This window comes from Carcharhinus amblyrhynchos, chromosome 7, assembly GCF_965287045.1.
Source record: "Carcharhinus amblyrhynchos chromosome 7, sCarAmb.v2.hapA, whole genome shotgun sequence".
Taxonomy (NCBI): domain Eukaryota; kingdom Metazoa; phylum Chordata; class Chondrichthyes; order Carcharhiniformes; family Carcharhinidae; genus Carcharhinus; species Carcharhinus amblyrhynchos.
In genome coordinates, this window is record NC_137330.1 from 101,121,989 (window position 1) to 101,144,731 (window position 22,743).

Here is a 22,743-nt window from a genome sequence, read left to right on the forward strand (position 1 = left end):
TGATAGAGCAGACGCAGCACGGTTTCGTTAAAGGGAAGTCGTGTCTGACAAATTTACTGGAGTTCTATGAGGATGTGTCTAGGGCGGTGGATAGAGGAGAGCCGGTGGATGTGGTCTTTCTTGATTTTCAGAAGGCGTTTGACAAGGTACCTCACAAGAGGTTATTGCAGAAGGTCAGGGGACATGGAGTTGGGGGTAGGGTGTTAGCGTGGATAGAGGACTGGTTGTCAAATAGGAGGCAGAGAGTGGGGGTCAATGGGTGCTATTCGGATTGGAGGTTGGTGACTAGTGGAGTGCCCCAGGGGTCGGTGCTGGGGCCTCAGCTATTTACCATTTATATAGATGATTTGGAGGAGGGAACCGAGTGTATGGTGTCGAAATTTGCTGATGACACCAAGATTGGTGGAACGGCAAATTGTGCGGAGGGTGTGGAGAGTCTACAGAAGGATCTAGATAGGCTGGGTGAATGGGCCAGGAACTGGCAAATGGAATTTAATGTTGGCAAGTGCGAGGTGGTCCACTTTTGTAGGAATAACGGTAGGAAGGACTATTACTTACGTGGAGAAAAACTGCAGCAAGCGACGGTGCAGAGGGACCTCGGGGTCCTTGTGCATGAGTCGCAAAAACCCAGCTTGCAGGTGCAGCAGGTGGTCAGGAAGGCGAATAGGATGCTGGCCTTCATAGCGAGGGGGATTGAATATAAAAGTAGGGAGGTCTTGCTGCGGCTATATAGGGCATTGGTGAGGCCGCAGCTGGAGTACTGTGTGCAGTTTTGGGCGCCATACTTACGCAAGGATATTTTGGCCTTGGAGGGAGTGCAGAGGAGGTTTACTAGGCTGATACTGGAGTTGAGGGGGTTGAGCTATGAGGAGAGGCTGAATAAACTAGGCTTGTACTCGTTAGAGTTTAGAAGAATGAGGGGAGATCTCATTGAGACGTATAAGATGATGAATGGGATGGATAGGATAGAGGTGGAGAGACTCTTCCCGCTCAGAAAGGACAGTAGGACCAGGGGGCACAGCCTCAAGATAAAGGGGGGGCAGTTTAGAACAGAGTTGAGGAAGAATTTCTTCAAAGGGTGGTGAATCTCTGGAATTCTCTGCCCGTTGAAGTGGTGGAGGCTGCCTTGCTAAATATTTTTAAGACGCGGGTTGATGGGTTTTTGATAAGAGAGGGGATTAAGGGTTATGGGGAGAGGGCGGGAATGTGGAAATGAGCCACGACAGATCAGCCATGATCTCACTGAATGGCGGGGCAGGCTCGAAGGGCCAGATGGCCTACTCCTGCTCCTATTTCTTATGTTCTTAAGTGCTAATTCCAGTCTGATCGCTGCTTTATTTAAATGTATCATTACCTCCTTGTTCTTACCCCACTTACAAAACTCAAAATGCAACTGATTTGCTTTATTGTCACACATATTGGTACAAAGTACTATTTCCTGCATGCTATACAGACCAATAGATGGGAGGCTGGTTTGAGTGATGAATTGGGCTTCGCCCACTACCCTTCATAGTTTCTTGCTGTCTTGGTCAGAACAGGAGCCATACCAAGCTGCGATACATCCGGAAAAAACGCTTTTTATGGGAGTTGGGAGAGTTGTAGCAGACATGCCGAATTCCCTCAGCATCTTGAGAAAGTAGAGGCATTGGTGGGCTTTCTTAATTATAGCATAATGTGGAGGGACCAGAACAAGTCATTGGTGCTCTGAATGCATAAAAACTTGAAGCTCTTGACCATTTCCACTTCAATGTGGACGTTCCTCCTTATTTCAGACCTAAATTTCTGCAGTGGGTAGTGGGAACCTGGAACTCACTGCTGGGGGAGGTAGTGGAAGCAGACACAATTGTGACTTTTACATCTTGACAAATACAGGAATAGGATAGGAATAGAAGGATGTAGTCCCCGAAAGGGTAGGGGGCTTTAGTTCAGGTAGGCAGCACGCTTGGAGGGCCAAAGGGCTTGTTCCTGTGCTGTAATTTTCTTTGTAAGTGATGTACCCTGTATCTTGAGACTTTGACCGCTTGTTCAAGGCCCATCAGTCTTGATATAGGCAGGGACATGTCCTCCACTACGCTTCCTGAAGTTGATGACAATCTTTCATTTTACTGGCATTGAGGGACAGATTTAAGGAAAAGATTATCGTCATCACACCAATTCACCAGAGTCGCTATTGCTTTCTTGTACTCTGTGTCATTACAGTTTGAGGTCCGACCCGCTACGGTGGTGTCATCAGCAAACTTGAAAACGAGTTGGGGGAATTTGGCACACAATCACATAGGTGTACAAGGAGTATAGCAAGAGGCTTAGGACACAGCCCTACGGGGCACTAGTGTTGAGGATAATCATGGAGGTGGCGTTGCCTATCCTTACTGATTATGGTCTGTGGGTTAGGAAATCTAAGATCCAGTTGCAGAGAGGGGAGCTGAGCCCTAGGCCATGGAATTTGGAGATGCATTTTATAGGAATAATGGTGTTGAAGACTGAGCTATTGTCAATAAATAGGAGTCTGCAGTAGGTGTCTTTGTTATCCAAGTGTTCCAGGGTTGAATGTAGGGCCAGAGAGATGGTGCCTACTGTGAACTTGTGGCAAAAGGCGAACTGTAGTGCAGCCAGACAATCTGGGAGGCCAGAACTGATCCATGCCATGACTAACATTTCAAAGCATTTCATAATGATGTTTGGCAGAGCCACCGGACAATACTTATTAAGACACACTGTCTTTGGTATAGGGATGGTGGTTGTCTTCTTGAAGCAGGTAAGGACGGACCTCAAATCAGTGTTAGGGAAGGTTAAAGATGTCTGCAAATACCAGCTGGTCCACACAGGATCCGAGTGCTCATCCAGGTATCCCATCCAGGCTATTCGCTTTTCATGGGTTGACTTTTAATACGACTGTTCTGACATCTGCAATGGTGACCTCAGATACCGGTTCAGCCGAGTCTTCTAGGGTGGAAGGCATGCCAGGAAGCACTCTAACTCTGGTACCGAACGCTTTCAAGGCCCATGGATAGAGGGGCTTCTCTGTTGCTACAATAAAGCGATCTGCATTTCATGAGTCAATGTTTCATCAACAGTTCCTGGTGTGAATCCACAAAAAAATTCTGAGATGACCCTTAAATCCAGTAACATTTATAGTAGCCGTGTGATACTTTACCACATAGGCCCTTATCTACCCTTCAAGCATAAGCAGCGATAGCAGAGAAAGGGGGACCAAGGCAGGGTCATCACCTATGTCATCACCTCCAATTTGGCTGGGATCTGCTAGGCACTCCTTCAGTGGGAAAGGACTGTGAGGTGGCAATGAATTAGAAAACCCAACAAACAGAAAATAAACTGAAGCATATTCTATTGACAGGGGAGTAGAATTACACACGAATGTGGAAGAGGCAGTCAAGTTTGATCGGGTTTGAATTTCTCAAGCAAAGAACCAGCAGAACTGAATGATCATTATTTTTGTTATAAGGCCAGAAACAATATCATACCACACAATATGAATGAGGAAAATGCCTGTTAGATGGATCAAAAACCATCCCAGTTGCTTTAAAAATATACACACCTCAAATTTTATTTTCCTTTGAAACGCACAATTATAGTTCTGCCCATCTCCAACACAATTTTAAGGTCATACAGTTTAGAACACAATTAATAGTCTGCAATTATTATAAATGGGACAATCATTTGTTGCAGGCAAGTTATCAAGCAGAACTGCTCAGAACATGGTACTTTACAACTTTTAGGGCTTTTATGCCACACCTACCAGCAAGCACTATATTAAGCTGGAAATTAATATTTGTCTAGTGTGTTACACCACAATAAATTAGAAGCAGTTGGATGTATGCCAATGTTCTTTTGAGTCTTGTACATTGCTGTGCCTATATCTTAATTGGTAGCAAAACAGAGATTGAGACAGTGTCACAATATCCTAATATTGTATTCAATTTGGCAAACAGCAACATTTTGCACTGTACCCAGCACAGCACTTTAACCAAATTTAGGCCCCCAAGGGCTACTTCAACAAAATCCAGATAATTAAATTTCCCTTTACTCCAGCTGTCAAATTCAACCATTAATCATCTCAGCAATGTTAGACCCAGTTTGGTCGTAACCGTCATAATTCCATGATTCCAGAATCAGTAATTTGAATACATGTAGCTTAAAGTTAAAGGAAAATTTTGCAAGATTTCACAGAAGCACAAGGTTAAGAAACATTTTGCCAAAGGAGAAAAGATTAACATATATGACCAAGAATTTGGACCAAAAAAGAAGTTTTTTTAAAGAGTATTTTAAAAAGAACATGGAAAAGGATGGAAAGCTAGGATGAGAATTTAGGGTAGGAATTCCCGTGTTGGATCCCAGTGATTGAATGTACAATCAGAATCCAGCTCTGATGAAAGAATATCAGTCCAAAATGTTAACTGATTTTCCTCTCCACCGATGCTGCCATACCTGCTGACTATTTCGAGCGTTTTGTTTTTATTTCCTATAAACGTACAAACTGGGGCAACTCAGCCCCCATTCAATAAGATCACAGCTGATCTGATTACAACTTCAATCCTACATTCCTGTCCACCCCAATAATCTTTTAGTCCCTTGTTAATCAAGAAAAGTAAAGAATTAGCAGGAAAGGAAAAGGATGCGGAAAAAGACTGACTCAGGACATAAAGTTTAATGGGAAGAGTGAAAGGACTATAGGAATGCAGGAAACGTTTACTTTATTCATTCATGGTTGTGGCTGGGCCAGCATTTATCGTCCATCCCTATTGTCCTCCAACTGAGGGGCTTGCTAGGCCATTTCAGAGCGCATTTTAAAAGTCAACCACATTGCTGTGAACATGGAGTTACATTTAGGCCAGGCAAAGGACATTAGTGAACCAATCGACAAAGTTCAACTTCTTGTTGGAGCCAGGAAAGAGCAAGCCTGTGGAACACTTAGTATTAATTTTTGCCAGCAAAACTTCATGGTAAAATGGCCAGTGGCATTCCCCACAACCAAACCATGCAATTTTACAAGTGGCTCTGAATGCTGTTAATGTAAAAAATCTTCCTTCCAATATTTTATTTCAAAACGTAGTTTGACAATTCACTATTTTTGATCTTTTTTGCATAAAATTTGACTGGGGTACAATTTTGTTTCAAGGTGCAACATATGGAAACAAATTTAGATTAGTTAGCCAAACAGAAGAGATACTTTATATCTCATCTCAAGCCAATCATGTAAATTTTTGGCAGTTTTGCTTAAATTACTGACTTTTTCTACTGAAAACTTTCATATGAAAGATGGGTGCATCATCAAGGCTGCTGCAACTCTGTATGCAAGAGGACAATTTTTGAAATACTTGTCAAGATCACTTTTCTGGTAAAAATTTTGCATTCTATTTGCTGCAACGTGACATTGAAGGAAGAACCCTTTTGCTCTTCATTCTTGCATCCAATCTATGCTAACTGATATTCAGTCCAAACCATAGGAACTTAAGACATAGGAGCAGAAATAGGCCAATTGGCCAACAAGTCACTATTCAATGAGATCATGACTGATCTGAAATGATGATCCTCAAAACCACTTTCGCATATTAATCCCATAAACACTTGAATCTTTTACTGATTAAAAATCTCAGTCTTAAATATATTTAACAACCCAGCCCTGACAGCCTTCTGCGGTAAAGAATTCCACAGTTTCATTATCCTCAGAGGGAATAATTCCCCATTCCGTTCTTAAATGGGCAACCCCTTACTCTTATGCCCTCTGGTCCTAGATTCTCCCACATAGGGAAACAAACTCTCAGCTTCAGAAAGGAAGAATGGAGGCTTTGTTAATAAAAGGAATAAAACATTGATTTTACATCTTGGCATTTATTTTCATGGATGACAGAAGAGATAAAATTCAGTCAGTTAGATTAGCTTTGACCAGTATTACAATCCCAGCTGATGTTATTACCGGACAGTCAGGTCAGAGTGGAAGCCAGTTCAATATATCCTAATTTTATTTTTCGATTAGACACACGGATGAACAGTTACAGGGCTGTCAGTTAACTTCTAACCAAAGAATAAAACATGTATTAAACAAGACTAACTATACTACACCACTCCTTCATTCAAACTATCCATTTACACATTTTTTTTTAAGAATAACACAAGTTACAACCTTTATCTTATACTCTAATGTTCTTACTGAGTACATAATCCATGTAAACCAATAGGTAAAATGTGGTCAGACATATCACGCTCCGAAACCAAGTGACAGGTGCTACCCAAAGCAACCTCTGTGAATTTCTCATCAAATCCTCAGGTGCTGGTTACATAGTGGGTCAGCTGGTCTCACTGGAACTTTTGACTTTCATGGGTGGAAGTTTCCAAATTCCATTCTTGAAGAACATGCCATGGAATATTCTCCCTGGCAATGCTTTCTCTCAGATGTCTTCACTGATGCACATCTAGGGTTTCAAACCCTCATTTCATTATTCCACTGCCCTGGACCATCACTGGCATTTAAGATTCCACATAATCTCTCAAATACCCAGACATGCCAACAGAACACCACTGCTTCACAGGCTGTGTTAAAGTGCAACCACGGTTGTATGGCTTCTCATGAACTGTCTTCAGATCTGCAAAGTCTTTAACAGGGAGCCTCTCTCTGCCCATTTCTTTAATTTCAGTGAACAGTACCTTATTTAGATTCTGACTCTTTGTCCCTTTGCCTTCAATGTTCCTGGATTTTCTCCTTTATTTTCTGGGACGTGTTATCTGTCCCTCTGCATTGTCCTGCTAGTAATGGCATGTTCCATGGAAAGTTTCTTGCTTCTGGGTTACCTGGTTCCTAAGCCGTTCTGTTTTTTAGTGCGAGCTGTTAATTGCTAAGCAACATCTTAAAAACCTCATTTCTGAAACCTGCAATTGTTTTTACATCATAAAACCTTAATTACATTGTGGGTAAAGTTTAAACTGAAACTAAAATGTACAGACTTGAATGCACCTTTGATTAACATGAAGCTAAACTGAAGCCTTAACTCTTTTTTACCACAGAAAGCATTCTTTCCAGATGACAATGAAGGATAAAGTTAAGACATAAGAGTGAATGCATGGAAAAAAGAGGTAGATCGTAAACAGCACCTCAAAAGAGGAATGAGAGGCGGAGAGGCAAAATGGTTTGGGGAGAGAATAGATTTTAATATAAAGCATTTTAGAATTGAGATGTTGATGAAGCAAGAGTCAAGTATGTCCACAAACGCAGGGAGATGGATGAACAAGAATCGGTCAGCAAGAGCATGTCCTCCACCTGGATGCTATGGATGAACCTGTATTTGTGGTCACCACTGCAGATGTCAGAGCAGCTTTCTCGAAGGGCAGTCCACAGAAAGCGACTGGCCTAGAAGGCCAGATGTCTTCACTGATGCACATCTAAGGTTTCAACCCCTCATTTCATTATTCCACTGCCCTGGACCACCACTGGCATTTAAGTTTCCACATAATCTCTCAAATACCCAGACATGCCAACAGAACACCACTGCTTCACAGGCTAGCAGGAGTATTCGCAGACTTCTTCAACCTCTCTTTACAACAATCTGAGGTCCCTACCCATTTCAAGATGACCATCATCCCGGTACCTTAAAAAAACCAAGCAATGTGCCTTAATTACTATTGGCCGGTGGCTCCAACATCCATCATTGTGAAGTGCTTCGAAAGGCTAGTCATGGCACGAATCAATTCCAGATTCCTGGACTACTTGGATCCACTACAGTTTGCCTTTCACCGGAACAGGCCCACAGTAGACGCCATCTCCCTGGCCCTGCCTTGGAACACCTAGATAACAAGGACATCTGTGTCAGACTCCTATTTATTGGCTACAGCTCAGCCTTCAACACCATTATTCCCTCATCTCAACTCCGTAGCACCTCCTTCTGCAACTGGATCCTGAACTTCCTAACTCACAGACCACAATCAGTAAGGATAGGCAACAACACCTCCTCCACAATCATCCTCAACATCGGTGCCCACAAGGCTGTGTTCTCAGCCCCTTACAATACTCCTTGTACTGCGTGGTCAAATTCCCCTCCAATCCAATTTTCAAGTTTGTTGACGACACCACCGTAGTGGGTCGGATCTCAAACAATAACGAGACAGAGTATAGGAATTTGATAGAGAATCTGGTGAACTGGTGTGGCAACAATAATCCCAACATCAACAAAAAAAGAGACTGCTGTCGATTTCAGGAAGCGTAAAAGGGAACATGCCCCTGTCTACATCAATGGGGACGAAGTAGAAAGGGTCGAGAGCTTCAGGTTTTTAGATGTCCAGATCACCAACAACCTGTCCTGGTTCCCCCTCATGCTTACACTAACATTAAGAAAGCCTTCCAATGCTCTATTTTCTCAAAAGACTAAGGAAATTTGGCATGTCAGCTACAACTCTCACCAACTTTTACAGATGTACCATAGAAAACATTCTTCCTGGTTGTATCGCAGCTTGGTATGGCTCCTGCTCTGCCCAAGACTGCAAGAAACTACCAAAGGTCGTGAATGTAGCCCAATCCATCACGCAAACCAGCTTCCCATTCATTGACTCTGTCTACACTCGCCGCTGCCTTGGCAAAGCAGCCAGCATAATTAAGGACCCAACGCAATCTGGACATTCTCTCTTCAATCGGGAAAAAGATACAAAAGCCTGAGGTCACTTTACTGTTCGTCCATCGTCGTCGATGAGGACCTTGACACCATTAGTCATTTTGAGGCTGATTGCGGTGTGTCCAAAGATGACTGATCAGGCCAATTCGGGCATAGAATGCCCTGGCACATATTGGACAGACTTATGTAGACACTGTAGTTGTTGCACTGGTTGTTCTGGACTTGCGCAGTTCACGCTTAAGTTGTGCTTCAGCAATGCACCTTGCTTCATAAGCTTGACAGTCCTTGTGGATGAGGCAGCACCAGGTAGGGCGGTTTTGTGCCAGCGTTTCCCAGATGGTCGTGTCTATTTCAAGCGACTTCAGGGGAGCCTCAAGCGTGTCTTTGTAACGTTTCTTCTGCTCTCCATGCAAGCTTCTTCCAGCAGAGAGTTCCCCAAAAGGGAGCTGCTTGCGTATGCGCTCGTCTGACATACGGATGACATGACCTGCCCACCGGGTCTGCACTCTCATCAGCAGTGTGTGGACTGATGGTAGACTTGCTGTAGAGAGAACTCTAGAAAGAACTTCTGGTGCTTTGTTCCCATACAGTGGAGCGTAGTCTACCGAAATCAGGACTTGCCTTTACTATTCTGCAGTTAATTTCTGTATCAATAACCACTGCTTGGTAGAGCAGGGTGCTGCCAAGATAAGTTAACTGGTCCACTGCCTGTAGCTTCTGTCCTTTGATTGTGATTATGGGTTCTGTGTACAGTGCATGAGGAGCAGGCTGGTGCATGACTTCAGTCTTTTTAAATGTTGATGGTGAGTCCAAAGTTATCACAAGCCGTGGAAAATTTGTCCATACTGACTTGCATCTCTGGATCTGAGTCAGTATATAGGGCGCAGTCATCAGCAAAGAGGAAGTCTCTCAGAACAGTCTCCTTCACTTTGGTAATAGCTTGAAGTCTCCTCAGGTTGAAGAGCTTCCCAGCCACTCTGTACTTGACGTACCAACCGACTCAAGAACAGCTCCTTCCCTGCTGCTGTCAGACTTTTGAATGGACTTATCTTGCATGAAATTGATCTTTCTCTACACCCTAGCAATGACTGTAACACTACATTCTGCACTCGTTTCTTCTCTATGGACAGTATGCTTTGTCTGTATAGTGCACAAGAAACAATACTTTACACTGTATGTTAATACGTGACAATAAATCAAATCAAAATTATAGGTATAGGTACATATGGTAACAATTTGGATAAGCAGCATACAGACCATGCACTCAAGAGTTGCTTTCAGAACTGCTTCATTTCTTCAAGTAAGCCATTTTCAAGCCCCATTGCTCAATTTAGATTATGACCTTCATAATTTGCTACTGTTTTGCTTCGATACAATCAACAAAGCATTATGATTTTAAGTAGTACAACAGGTAGTTTAATGCAGAACTTGAATATGTTGGAAATAGTACCCACCAAATTCCAATTAATTATTGCAATTAACACTGTAGTTTACAGACATGGGTGAAAAATAAACAAAGCAGCAGCTGTATTATAAGCCCAGGGTATTTGCTTTCATGCAGCAATTTTAACCCCTGCAGCAGCAGTAATAGTGCAAAATTACCTTGAAATGTACTATAACGTTCCATGGTAGTGCAGTGTTCGTCGCATGAAGATCAAAAAGTAAACCAATTGGATAATGCCTAAAGAGAAAGGAAACAAGAATGGTAATTGAAAAATGAACAAAAATGGCCCTTCCATCATTAAAAATGGTTTAAAAAATCTGTAACCCTATTTGATTAAGTAGATAACACATATGAATTTTCAGTACAGGCACCAGATGGTTGTATAAGTCATTAATACTCATCAACCTTTAATATGAGAAACTGATCGGTTTCCCATTTAGACTGTGATCATGTACATTGTATATGAATACTGCAATACTGTACTTTTGTCTGCAACATATGGCAAACTGCTTCTTTGTCTTTAGCATAAAACAGGCATGAGATGAATTAATCGTTTGGTAATAGAGAACATGAAAAAAGACTTTGATGGCATGTCTTTTTTTCTGAGCAATACTTGAACAATTTTAACTGTGAGCCACCAAGTCAGGTAACAAAAAGTGATAAAAAGTTTGGAACTCTTCTGCAAATGTCAATTTGTATTGCATCTGTTGTTAATTTCAAACCAAGATTGACAGATTTTGTGTTGGCCAAAAGTATTAATGAAGATGGGGCAAAGCTGGGTATCTGGGAGTATCTGGGTATCTGAGACATATAAGATGATGAATGGGATGGATAGGATAGAGGTGGAGAGACTCTTCCCACTCAGAAAGGATAGTAGGACTAGGGGGCACAGTCTCAAGATAAAGGAGGAGCGGTTTAGAATGGAGTTGAGGAGGAACTTCTTCACTCAAAGGGTGGTGAATCTCTGGAATTCTCTGCCCGTTGAAGTGGTGGAGGCTGCCTTGCTAGATATTTTTAAGACGTGGGTTGATGGATTTTTGATAAGCGAGGGGATTAAGGGTGATGGGGAGAGGGCGGGAATGTGGAACTGAGCCACGACAAATCAGCCATGATCTTATTGAATGGCGGGGCAGGCTCGAAGGGCTAGGTGGCCTACTCCTGCTCCTATTTCTTATGTTCTTATGTTAAGTCACAGAACAGTCATGATCATACAGAAAGGCAGTTGTATAAGCTTGAGGAATTGTCATTATTAGATCAGACTGGTGAACAAAACTGAAGAAGATCTGTTGGATTGAAATAGTGTCCAGTTATAAAATCCTTCGTTCTTGCATAATAACCTGTAAATCATGCCACAGTATCCACCTTTTTCAAATTCAGATCTGGATTTTCTGTTGTGACTGACATTTAATCCAACTTTTGACAATTAACTTTTTACAAATCATAATAAAGGATATTATTCTTTTAGTTCTCATTTATCTTTCAAAATTCTTGCCTTCAGCATCTCTGAGCTTAGATGGGGCTTCTGCATCTCTTCTATTGCTAACCTATATTCTAAGAATGCAACTTCACCTTAATTGACAATTGATTGCCTGAAGCCTGGTCCTCTTAAATTAGGTGTGCAGATTGTCCATTTCCCTTTCAGCTATAGCACGCGGTCAGTGACGTTCAAGTTTCTCTTCACTGCTGCACAGATGGATTGTGTTCCAGATTAGAAAAAAAATAGAAAATGCTGAAAAAACTCAGCAGGTCTGGTAGCATCTGTGGAGTGGAAAACACAGTTAACGGTCTGAGCCCGTATGACTTCTTCAGAGCTGGAGGGGTAGAAATGTAAGGGATTTTATACAGTGGAATAAGGGGAACAAAATAGGTCAGGGGTAGGTGGGAGCTCAGGAGAGATTTGACAAAGATATCATGGACATAAGACAATGAGAGTGTTAAAGACTAAGAAAGGTGCTAATAGTAGCCTAAAGTTCAGATGGCAGAATGTGTTAATAGCAGAATAAGGATCAGCACTCCCTGAAAGCAAAACGCAAAAGCAAATTACAAGATGGCCTTGTGGGGGAGAGTGTTGAGGGAAAAAAGGAGAGAGAGAAAAATGTTCAAAATAGAGGATAGAGTTCATGATCTCAAGTTGTTGAACTCAATGTTAAGTTCAGAAGGCATTAAAGTGTTTAATTAGAAGGCTGTTCCTCCAGTTTGAGTTGGGTTTCACTGCAACACTGCAGCAGGCCAAGGACAGAAATGAAACAGAGAGCAAGATGGTGAGTTGAAATGGCAAGCAACAGAAAGGTCAGAGTTATGCTTTCAGGCTGAGCAAAGGTGCCCGGCAAGGCAGTCAGCCAGTCTGTGTTTAGTCTTCCGAGTGTAGAGGAGACCACATTGGGAGCAGCAAATATAGTCGACCAAATTGAAAGTGTAACTGAAACTCTGCTCCAGCTGAGAGTTTTGGGTCTTGGACTATGAGAAGATAAAGGGACAGGCGTTACAACTGCTATGATTGCATTGGAAGGTGCAATGGGAAGGAGCTGAGGGGATGGGGATGATGGAGGAGTGAACCAGGGTGCCACAGAGGGTGTTGTGAGGGCAAGATGTATTGGTGGTGGCATCATGCAAGGGTGATCCTTTAAAAGAGGAAGGCTGCTGGGGTGAAAAACAAGAACAGTCCTACCAGGGTTATGGAAGGGAGGGGAGATGGGAGGGCACAAGTGCAGGAAATGGATTGGACTCAGGCCCTGTGAACCACAGTGAGGGGGATGGGGGGGAACAAGGCATACTGAGGCAGAGAAATGGAGGATGGGAGCATTTTTGTAACTATTCTGTCTCAATTTCAACAAAAACTGCATATGCTCAGTTTGAGGCTCGCCTTCTACCCTCATCATCAATGTAATACTTCTTGTTCACCAGTTAAGGGGAAAAACCAACATGGTTATTTACAGATAAAGGCTGTGCAGAGGCTTACAGCTTCATGGCTGCAATCAGGTCCCAAGAAAGTTCTGGCATAGAAACCACTGCTTACTCAGGTAAACACCAACCTGGTCCATCACTGGCTTACTAGGTCACATGACCCTTATTCTGCAGACTGATCCTTAATGGGACAATCACCAGATTTGGGATTTGGTGAGCTTATAACAAATATTGCTGGACAGCCAATCACCAGAAATGAAGAAAGAAAAGTCAAGGAAGGGAAGAGAAGTGTCAGAGTTGGACTACGTGAAGCTGAGAGGTGTCATTTGAAAGCAAAAATCAACACATTTTTACAGGTCCAGACATGAGTATGAAGCGGCACCAATACAGTCATTGATGTACTGGAAAAACAGTTGAGATGGAGCCAAAGTAAGACAAGGAACGTTCCATATACTCCACAATAAGATAGGAGGGATGAGAGTCCACGTGGGTACACACGGCCACATCCTTTACTTGGAGAAAGTGAGACCAGTTAAAAAGAGAAATTGTGGAGCCAAGAGAACACGTTCAGCGAGGCAGAGGAGAATAAGAACATGGTGGATGGGAATTGTTCGGGCTTCTGTTCAAGCAAGGAGTGTCCTTGGACTATTGTGGGACGATGCTGTCAGATCCATTGAGCTTTTCTGGCACTTTGTTTTCATCTACAGCTTATGCCTTTATTCCAGGACTTTCCTTCATCAAGCATTAAATGGTACAAATTTATGCATCAATCTAACTTTCAAAAATCAACATATGGTCTGAGGAAATGTATGTTAATGTTACATAAGAACATAAGAAATAGCAGCAGCAGTAGGCCATCTAGCCCTTCAAACCTGCCCCGCCATTCAATAAGATCATGGCTGATCTGAAGTGGATCAGTTCCACTTTCCTGCTTTCTCCCCATAACCCTTAATTCCCTTGTCTGTCAAAAACCTATCTACCTGTGGCTTAAATATATTTAGCGAGGTAGCCTCCACCACTTCAACTGGCAGAGAATTCCAGAGATTCACCACCCTTTGAGTGAAGAAGTTCCTCCTCAACTCTGTTCTAAACTGCTCCCGCCTTATCTTGAGGCTGTACCCTCTGATCCTGCTGTCCTTTCTGAGCAGGAAGAATCTCTCTACCTCTACCCTATCCATCCCTTTCATCATTTTATACGTCTCTATAAGATCCTCCCTCATCCTTCTAAACTCCAACGAGTATAGACACAATCTATTTAGTCTCTCTTCACAGTCTAACCCCCTCATCTCCAGTATCAGCCTAGTGAACCACCTCTGCACTCCCTCCAAGGCCAAAATATCCTTGCGCAAGTGCGGCGACCAAAACTGCACACAGTACTCCAGCTGCGGCCTCACCAGTGCCCTGTACAGTTGCAGCAAGACCTCCCCGCTTTTATATTCTACCCCCCTCGCTATAAAGGCCAGCATTCCATTCGCCTTCTTGATCACCTGCTGCACTTGCAGACTGGGTTTTTGCGACTCATGCGCAAGGACCCCCAGGTCCCTCTGCACCGTAGCATGCTGCAGCTTTTCGCCCTTTAAATAGTAATCCCTCCTACTGTTATTTCTGCCAAAGTGGATAACCTCACACTTGCTAACATTGTACACCATCTGCCAGGTCCTCGCCCACTCACTCAGCCTATCCAGATCCCTCTGCAAACTTTCCACACCCTCTGCACAATTTGCTTTTCCACTCATCTTTGTGTCATCAGCAAATTTCGACACCCTACACTCCGCCCCCTCCTCCAGATCATCTATATAAATGGTAAATAGCTGAGGCCCCAGCACTGATCCCTGCAGCACTCCACTAGTCACCAACCGCCAATCAGAATAGCACCCATTGATACCAACTCTTTGCCTCCTATTAGACAACCAATCCTCTATCCATGCTAACACCTTACTCCCAACTCCATGCCCCCTAAACTTCTGAGGCAACCTTTTGTGCGGCACCTTATCAAACGCCTTTTGAAAATCGAGAAACACCACATCCACCGGTTCCCCTCTGACTACCGCACGAGTCACATCCTCATAGAAATCCAATAAATTCGTCAAACACGACTTCCCCTTAACGAATCCATGCTGCGTCTGCTCTATCAAACCATTCTTTTCTAGGTGCCTCGCTATTTCTTCTTTGATGACGGATTCAAGCATTTTTCCAACTACAGACGTTAAACTAACTGGCCTATAATTCCCTGCCTTTTGCCTGCTACTTTTAAACAGCGGCGTAACATTAGCCGTTTTCCAACCTTCTAGCACTTCCCCGGAATCCAGCAAAGTTTGGTAAATAATCACTAAGGCATCTACTATCACCTCTGCCATTTCCTTCAGAACCCTAATGTTACTCCAATGCCATCTTGAGTGCCAACTCTCAAACTCTTCTTATTACTTGATCAATGATCAAGTCATTGGTTTCAGGGCTATCACTGACTACATCTCCTTTGGAGATCATCTCTCCAAAGCTTCCAACCTCAGTCACTTAATCCGCCACAGCTCACTTCTACCTCCTTCCCAAAATCCACAAATAGGATTGCCTTGGTAGATCCATCATTTCAGCCTGTTCTTGAACACCTGAACTTATTTCTTTCTACCTTGACTCTATTCTCTCCTTATCCAAACTCTCCCCACCTCCATTCAAGAGTCCTCGGGTTATCTTGAGCATATTAACAATTTCCAGTTTCTCTAACTGCTTCCTCTTCACAATGAATGCCCAATCCCCCTAAGTCTCCATTCCCACCAGTTCATGTCCAAATGCAGCAAGACCTGAACAATATGCAGGCTTGGGCAGACAAATGGCAAGTAACATTCACACCACAGGCAACAACCATCTCCAAGAAGAGAATTTAAACATCATCCTTTGACATTCAATGGCATTACCATCTCAGAATCCCCAACTATCAACATCTTGAGGGTTATCATTGATCAGAAATTGAACTGGATGAACCACATAAATACTATGGCTACAAGAGCACATCAGAGGCTAAGAATTCAACAATGACTAACTCACTACTAGACTCCTTAAAGTTTGTCCACCACCAACAAGGCAGAGGTCAGGAATGTGATGGACTGCTGTCCACTTGTCTTAATGAGTGCAGCTCCAACAACACTCAAGGAGCTTGACATCATCCAAGACAAAGCAGTCCACTTGTTTGGTACCCCATCCACTAATATTCATCACCCCCATCTTGGATGCACAATGGCATTAGTGTGTACCATCTACAAGGTGCACTGCAAAAACTCACCAAGACACCTGAGACAGCACATTCCAAACCCACAACTGCTACCATCTAGAAGGACAAAGGCAGCAGACACGCGGGAACATATCCACCTGGAAGTTAATATAAGCTATCTTATGACACTAACAAACTTTACTTAAATATCAAATGATCAGTCTCTCTCCTTTTCTATGGGAAAGGAATGCCCTGATGGATAGACTAAAAGTTTGTGAGGATCCAAATCAGGAATACCAACTTGTAACAACCAAAAAATTAATTAAGTTAGTTACTTAGGAAAATTACAAATACTTTTGGTGTGCTCAGTCTTTAAAAAAAAATAACCTTTGAAAATCTATTATCTGCCAAACTTCTCTTAGCATGCTGCTGTGGTATTCACTCCATCACCAGGAGCACCAACACTATTTCTATCACTCAATTTCATCTCTACTTCTTCCACTACTGAATCCTGCATATATGTTACCTTTACATTCTACACTTCCAGCACTCCCCCGGTTGGTCTCCCATCTTCCAGAAACTTACACTCTTCCAAAACTCTGCTTAATTCACAGCAAGTCTCCTTCAGCCAACACCCGTGTATTCTAGTCAAAATAAAGGTCGAGTGTCCAACAGGTCTATGAAATTATTATGTGCACTTATCCACTAACTTTCAGTGATATCTGTGCATGGATCGGGTTACTACGCAACCACAGTTCTAAACCTATTTAAAAAATACTCTGATCTATCTCTCCCCCCACCCCATATTGATCAATACTGCCCCTTTACGTCAGGAGGATTAGCAAGGTATTAACATGGTTACAGGGATAGAAGCATGGTGATATTCTGGTTTGTGCACTCGATGAGCTGGCTGAATGACCTCTTTCTGCACAATAGGAATTATATGATATGGCTGATAGCATCTTAATCTACCAATATCCCTTTGTAACTTTCCTCTCCCATCTTACTCACTGAGCCCTCAATTTAAGTGCTGTCATCAGTATTCACTCATTCAGGTTTTTCATAAGTATAGTAAAAAGTTGAGTTCCGTCCTGCAGATACCAAAGGGACATTATATCTCACACACATCAATGGAGCAAATAGCTATTATTCCAATTCTATCTCCTCCTACCCAACCAACCAGTTCACTGCCTGTGTTTATAGACTGTATTGATTACACCCAGAAAACCACCATTTTCCCTCCCAATATAACCACAAGTTTCCAAACACCATAGCCTGAAATGTTACCAAATGACCTACATCAGTTTCTTGCCGTCAACTGCCAGTTGACAGCATGACATGGAGATGCCAGTGTTGGATGGAGGTAAACACAGTAAGAAGTCTCACAACACTAGATTAAAGTCTAATCCAAGTCTCACAACACCAGGTTAAAGTTGGACTTTAACCCGGTGTTGAGAGACATCTCAGTGTTGACAACATGCCAGACTTCAAATGCTCTTTAATTACCTGCCACAAACCTGTTACATCGATAGTCACTCAACAAATCTTGTTATAAATAAACATAAGCTTCAAATGCAATCTCATCAACATTAGTATTTGAAAATCTAATATTTATTCTCCTTTCCATAATGTTTTCTGATAACTTTCTTTTATATATAAATGGCATTACTTGGCAGGATTTAATAAAACTGCAATTGCAACAGTAAAAGTTAAATACAGGTTGGTATTTTGGAGCAGCACCGTAGTTAGCACTGCTGTTTCAGAGCACCAGGAACCTGGGTTCAATTCCCAGCTTTGGTCACTGTCTGTGCAGAGTCTGCACATTCTCCCCGTCAGTGTGGGTTTCCTCTGGGTGCTCCAGTTTCCTCTTACATTCTGAAAGACATGCAGATTAGGTGCATTGACCTGAACAGGCTCCGAAGTGTGGCAACTAGGGGAAATCTCACAGTAACTTCATTGCAGTGTTAAGACTTACCACAGCCAAGGCCAGAATGCTTTTAAGATTAAATAGCCCGCTGAGTGCCTGTGAGTCTAAACACAAATTACCAACCTGCCTTTTCCCTTAACAAGCCTTACTTGTGACTAATAAATAAACTTTTAAAAACTTGTAATCATACAATGATCATTGCAAATCTCCCCAACAGAAAAAAAACGTAGAACATAGAACATTACAGCGCAGTACAGGCCCTTCGGCCCTCGATGTTACGCCGACCAGTGGAACCAATCTAATGGCCCTCTAACCTAAACTATTCCAATATTATCCATATGCCTATCCAATGACCATTTGAATGCCCTTAAAGTTGGCGAGTCAACTCGTTAAGAAGTGGACGAGAAACGCTGATGGAACGTTATCAACCTGAAACATCAACTCTGTCTCTCTCACTCCACAGATCTATTGTGTTTCTTTTTATGTTTGTGTTGTACAGGATACGATTACTCTATACATGATACTCCAGCACCATCTAGTGGCAAACGTGCATATGCATACAATGTGAGATAAAGCACTTGTCAAGAGAAAAGACAGGTTAGTATTTTGTTTAGATTCGTATGCACTCAGCAGGCTATCTAACCTTAAAAGTATACAGGTTTTGGCTACGATAAGCTTTAGCAATCGCATCAAAATAGATTTGCGAGAGATTTTACTTTGCAATCAGAAATAGAAATACAGACCAACTTTATTTTGTCCCACCACAGGGGTGCCAAGGTCAATTTAGTTTGATCTCATTCAATAGGATTTTACTGCACAGTCCATTAGTCAGTTAGCACATGAAGTTGCTTGTTACACACATTGGTCAATTTAAACGAATCTTGATAATTTTATGATTGTAGTTCTGCATCGTTACTGAAATCAGCTCCAATCTTCAAATAGGGGCAGCACAATAGCCCTGCTGCCTCACAGCACCAGGGATCTGTGTTGAATTCCCAGCTTGGGTCACTATCTGCACATTCTCCCTGCGTCTGCGTGGGTTTCCTCCAAGTGCTCCAGGTTCCTCCCACAGTCCAAAGGACATGCTGGTTAGGTGCATTGGCCATGCTAAAATTCTCCCTCAATGTACCCAAACAGGCGTAAGAAATAGGAGCAGGAGTAGGCTATCTAACCCTTCGAGCCTGCCCTGCCATTCAATAAGATCACGGCTGATCTGAAGGGGATCAGCTCCACTTTCCTGCCTGCAACCCATAACCCTTAATTCCCTTGTCTATCAGAAATCTATCTACCTGTGACTTAAAACAGTAAGAAATCTCACAACACCAGGTTAAAGTCCAACAAGTTTACTTGGTAGTGCAACCCACTAACTTTCGGAGCGCTGCTTCTTCGTCAAGTAAGTGGGAGTTCTGTTCACGAACACAGCATATAAATACACAAACTCAATTTACAGAATAATGGTTGCAATGCGAGTCTTTACAGGTAATTAAGTCTTAAAAGGTACAGACAATGTGAGCAGAGAGAGGGTTAAGCACAGATTAAAGAGATGCGTATTGTCTTCAGCCGGGACAGTTAGTGAGATTTTGCAAGCCCAGGCAAGTCGTGGGGGTTACAGATAGCGTGATATGAATCCAAGATCCCGGCTGAGGCTATCCTCAAACGTGCGTAACTTGACTATTAGTCTCTGCACTGTTGTGGCTTCTGTTACCAAATAGGTTTGTGAACAGAACTCCTACTTACCCAATGAAGGGGCAACGCTCCGAAAGCTAGTGGCTTGTGCTACCAAATAAACCTGTTAAACTTTAACCTGGTGTTATGAGACTTATTACTGTGTTTACCCCAGTCCAACGCCAGCATCTCCACATCATAACTGATAACAGACATAATATGCAGGAACCTTCCAATCCCCAATTATATAAAATGTGGATTGTGTTTGGTTAATGTAATTAAGATAAAGTATCAAAACACTAATTATTTAAAATATTGGGATCAATTTGAGTACCCAAATAAATATGCAAATGTACTCACATTCAAAACAGAACTATTGTAAGTATAAATCGATTGCCTGATTCTTTAAAAGTAGAGTTGAACGTGCTCTTTAGCAAGCTATAATTTTATTTTAATAGAGGACAAAATTCCAACTTTGAAGAACCTACGTCTACGGCAGGCACCAAAAGGCCAAACGCCTATGTAAAATTTACAGTGGAGAAGTTACATATGATCAGAAACTCACCACTTCAGAGGTACTCCTTCATATTCAAACCACATCTCTCCCACATCCTCTTGTCTCATAACTTTTTGGAAGTGCTTTTTAGCTTTGTCAGTCACCAACATCAAATAACTCACTCTTGGTAAAAGAAGCTGAAAAGAAATTGAGAAAAGAAATTACATTTATGATTGTAGAATGGTGAAATGCTGACATGGCCACATTACGTTATAAGAAACAGTATTGGCCTTTTCACAACAGTGAGGGTGGAATCTATTGTTTCATGGAGGCTTGCTGTGAACAAGAAGATCCATTCACATTTCAATTGAGAAAAGTCCATATAATTTTTTTTAAAAAATCATTTGAGGTGAGAGTGGCAATTCAAACTTTATTTACTATACTCAGGTGATAGCCATGACCTTACACACTTGCAGAAAACAAACAGGTTTTAATTACAAAGTAAGTTTATAAATCACTGAATAGGCTGATTAGCTTTAAACAGACAATTAATTAACGAGAAGGTAAAATTAGTTTTTGTTTAATGGCTGTGGAGTTGGCAAATTCACAAAATTAATTTAACCAGTTTAGTTTGGAAAACATTATTTCTACAAATTTTAGGAACAGGCGCCAGCCATTCAGCCTCAGGCACGAGTTATGGGCTCTGTAATAATATCTGTAATAAACTCAATGCATCTTTCTTTATGTACTTGGAAGTTAAAAATAAAATTTTTAATAAACTTAAATTGTAGTTTATACCTGAAACCACATTTTCTGACAAGCATTTTCTACTATTTGAAAGCTGGAACAAGAAATTACTACAACAACATGCATTTAAAGTGTTTTGCTGGAGCATTTTAAAAAGAACTTTTATTACATTTGAGGTGGAACATAAAGAGGATACCCAAGGCATTTTATAGGACCATTACAAAATTAAACACCAAGCTACATAAAGAGATATTAAGGCAGATGATGAAAGCTCCACAAAGTAAGGTTTTAAGTAACATCGTAGAAAGAAAGGTCGAAAGGTTTGAGGGCTTAGTAACTAAAGGCAAAGCTACAAATGTGGGGCAATTAAAATCAGCCACAATCAAGAGGCCAGATTTAGAATAGTACACTTATCTCAGAGTTGTGGTACGAGAGGACATTCCATAGAAAATAAAAGTGAGGCCTTGATGGATTCAAAAACAAGGATGAGAATTTTAAAACTGTGTTGCTTAACCAGGAGTCAATATAGGTCAGCAGGAATAGGGATGTTCATTGAACAACACTTGGTATGAGTTAGGAGACAGGCAGTAAAGTTTTAGACATTTATAAGTATCTAGAGGATAGAACAGCCAGGGACATATCAGAATGGTCAAATCTACAGAGTACAAAGGCATGGATAAGAGTCCAAAAGTAAATGAGCTAAGGCAGAAGCAGGCAATGCCACAGAGATAGAAATCGGCAGAGTTAATCATATCGTGAACATATGGTCAGAAAATCATCTTGGAATCAACATTGACCACATTTATGGAGAGATAACGGTGTAGCTGTAATGTTGCTGAACTCAGACTCTGGCTTCAAGATTTCAAATCCCACCACAGCAGCTGATGGAAAGGTGGGATTTGAACGTGGTTAATAAATCTGGAATAGAAGCTAGTCTGAGTTATGGTGACCATTTGACTGTCATAAAACAAATATCCCTTAAGGAAGGAAATCTGCCATTCTTATCTGGTCAGGACTACATGTCACTCAGACCCACAATAATGTGGTCAACTCTTAATTGCCCTCTGAAGTGACCCAAGAAACAATACAATTAAAAGGAAATTGGAAATGGCGAACAAATACTGGCTTTGTCAGTGACACCCACGAAACAATAAGAAAGAACATGAACATAATTTACTGTCTGCGAGGAACTGTGGCCTGTCGAGCACATGGAAAGCTTTACACTACGTGGGTACTTTTTTTCAATTCCAAGCTAACAAAGTCAACAAGGAAACACTTCATTTGCCAAATCTTTGCCCACTCGATTAACAGCAAATTAAGATATAGGAGGAGAGATTTGTTTTGGCTTACGTATATGACATTGAAAATACTTCACCCAAAACACTGAGTGGCAAAAGTGGAAGTGTCCTATCTTCCCTCAAGACTAGATATCAACTGCTACTTTAAAATATAGAGGGCTGACTGCTTCTATCAGGGCCTGGTTAGAAGAACGAACAATCAATGGGTGACCAACAAGAGGAAAAAGCAAAAATCTGCTTATGTTACAAATACTGCCCTTGTTTATCAAATAAACTGCTCACTACTTTTTAATATGAAACAATGCCAAAAGTAAAATCAGGTGTTTAAATATCCTGAATTTTAATAGAACGTTTAAAAGTTTAGTTTATTTATTAATGTCACAAGTTGGTTTATATTAACACAGCAATTAAGTTACTGTGAAAATCCCCTAAGCACCAC

At 41.7% G+C, this 22,743-nt stretch overlaps 1 protein-coding gene across 4 annotated transcripts in view; it reads right to left on the minus strand.

Moving 5' to 3' along the window:
• Window positions 1–22,743, minus strand: part of atg5 (ATG5 autophagy related 5 homolog (S. cerevisiae)) — a 156,125-nt gene that overhangs the window by 125,818 nt on the left and 7,564 nt on the right. For all 4 annotated transcript variants that reach the window (XM_080192827.1, XM_080192829.1, XM_080192830.1 and 1 more), the window contains exons 3-4: window positions 20,329–20,456; window positions 10,221–10,299 (exon numbers count right to left, since the gene is read on the minus strand). In XM_080192827.1, the coding sequence (XP_080048953.1) occupies window positions 10,221–10,299; window positions 20,329–20,456 (207 nt within the window). The remainder of the gene's footprint in view (window positions 1–10,220; window positions 10,300–20,328; window positions 20,457–22,743) is intronic.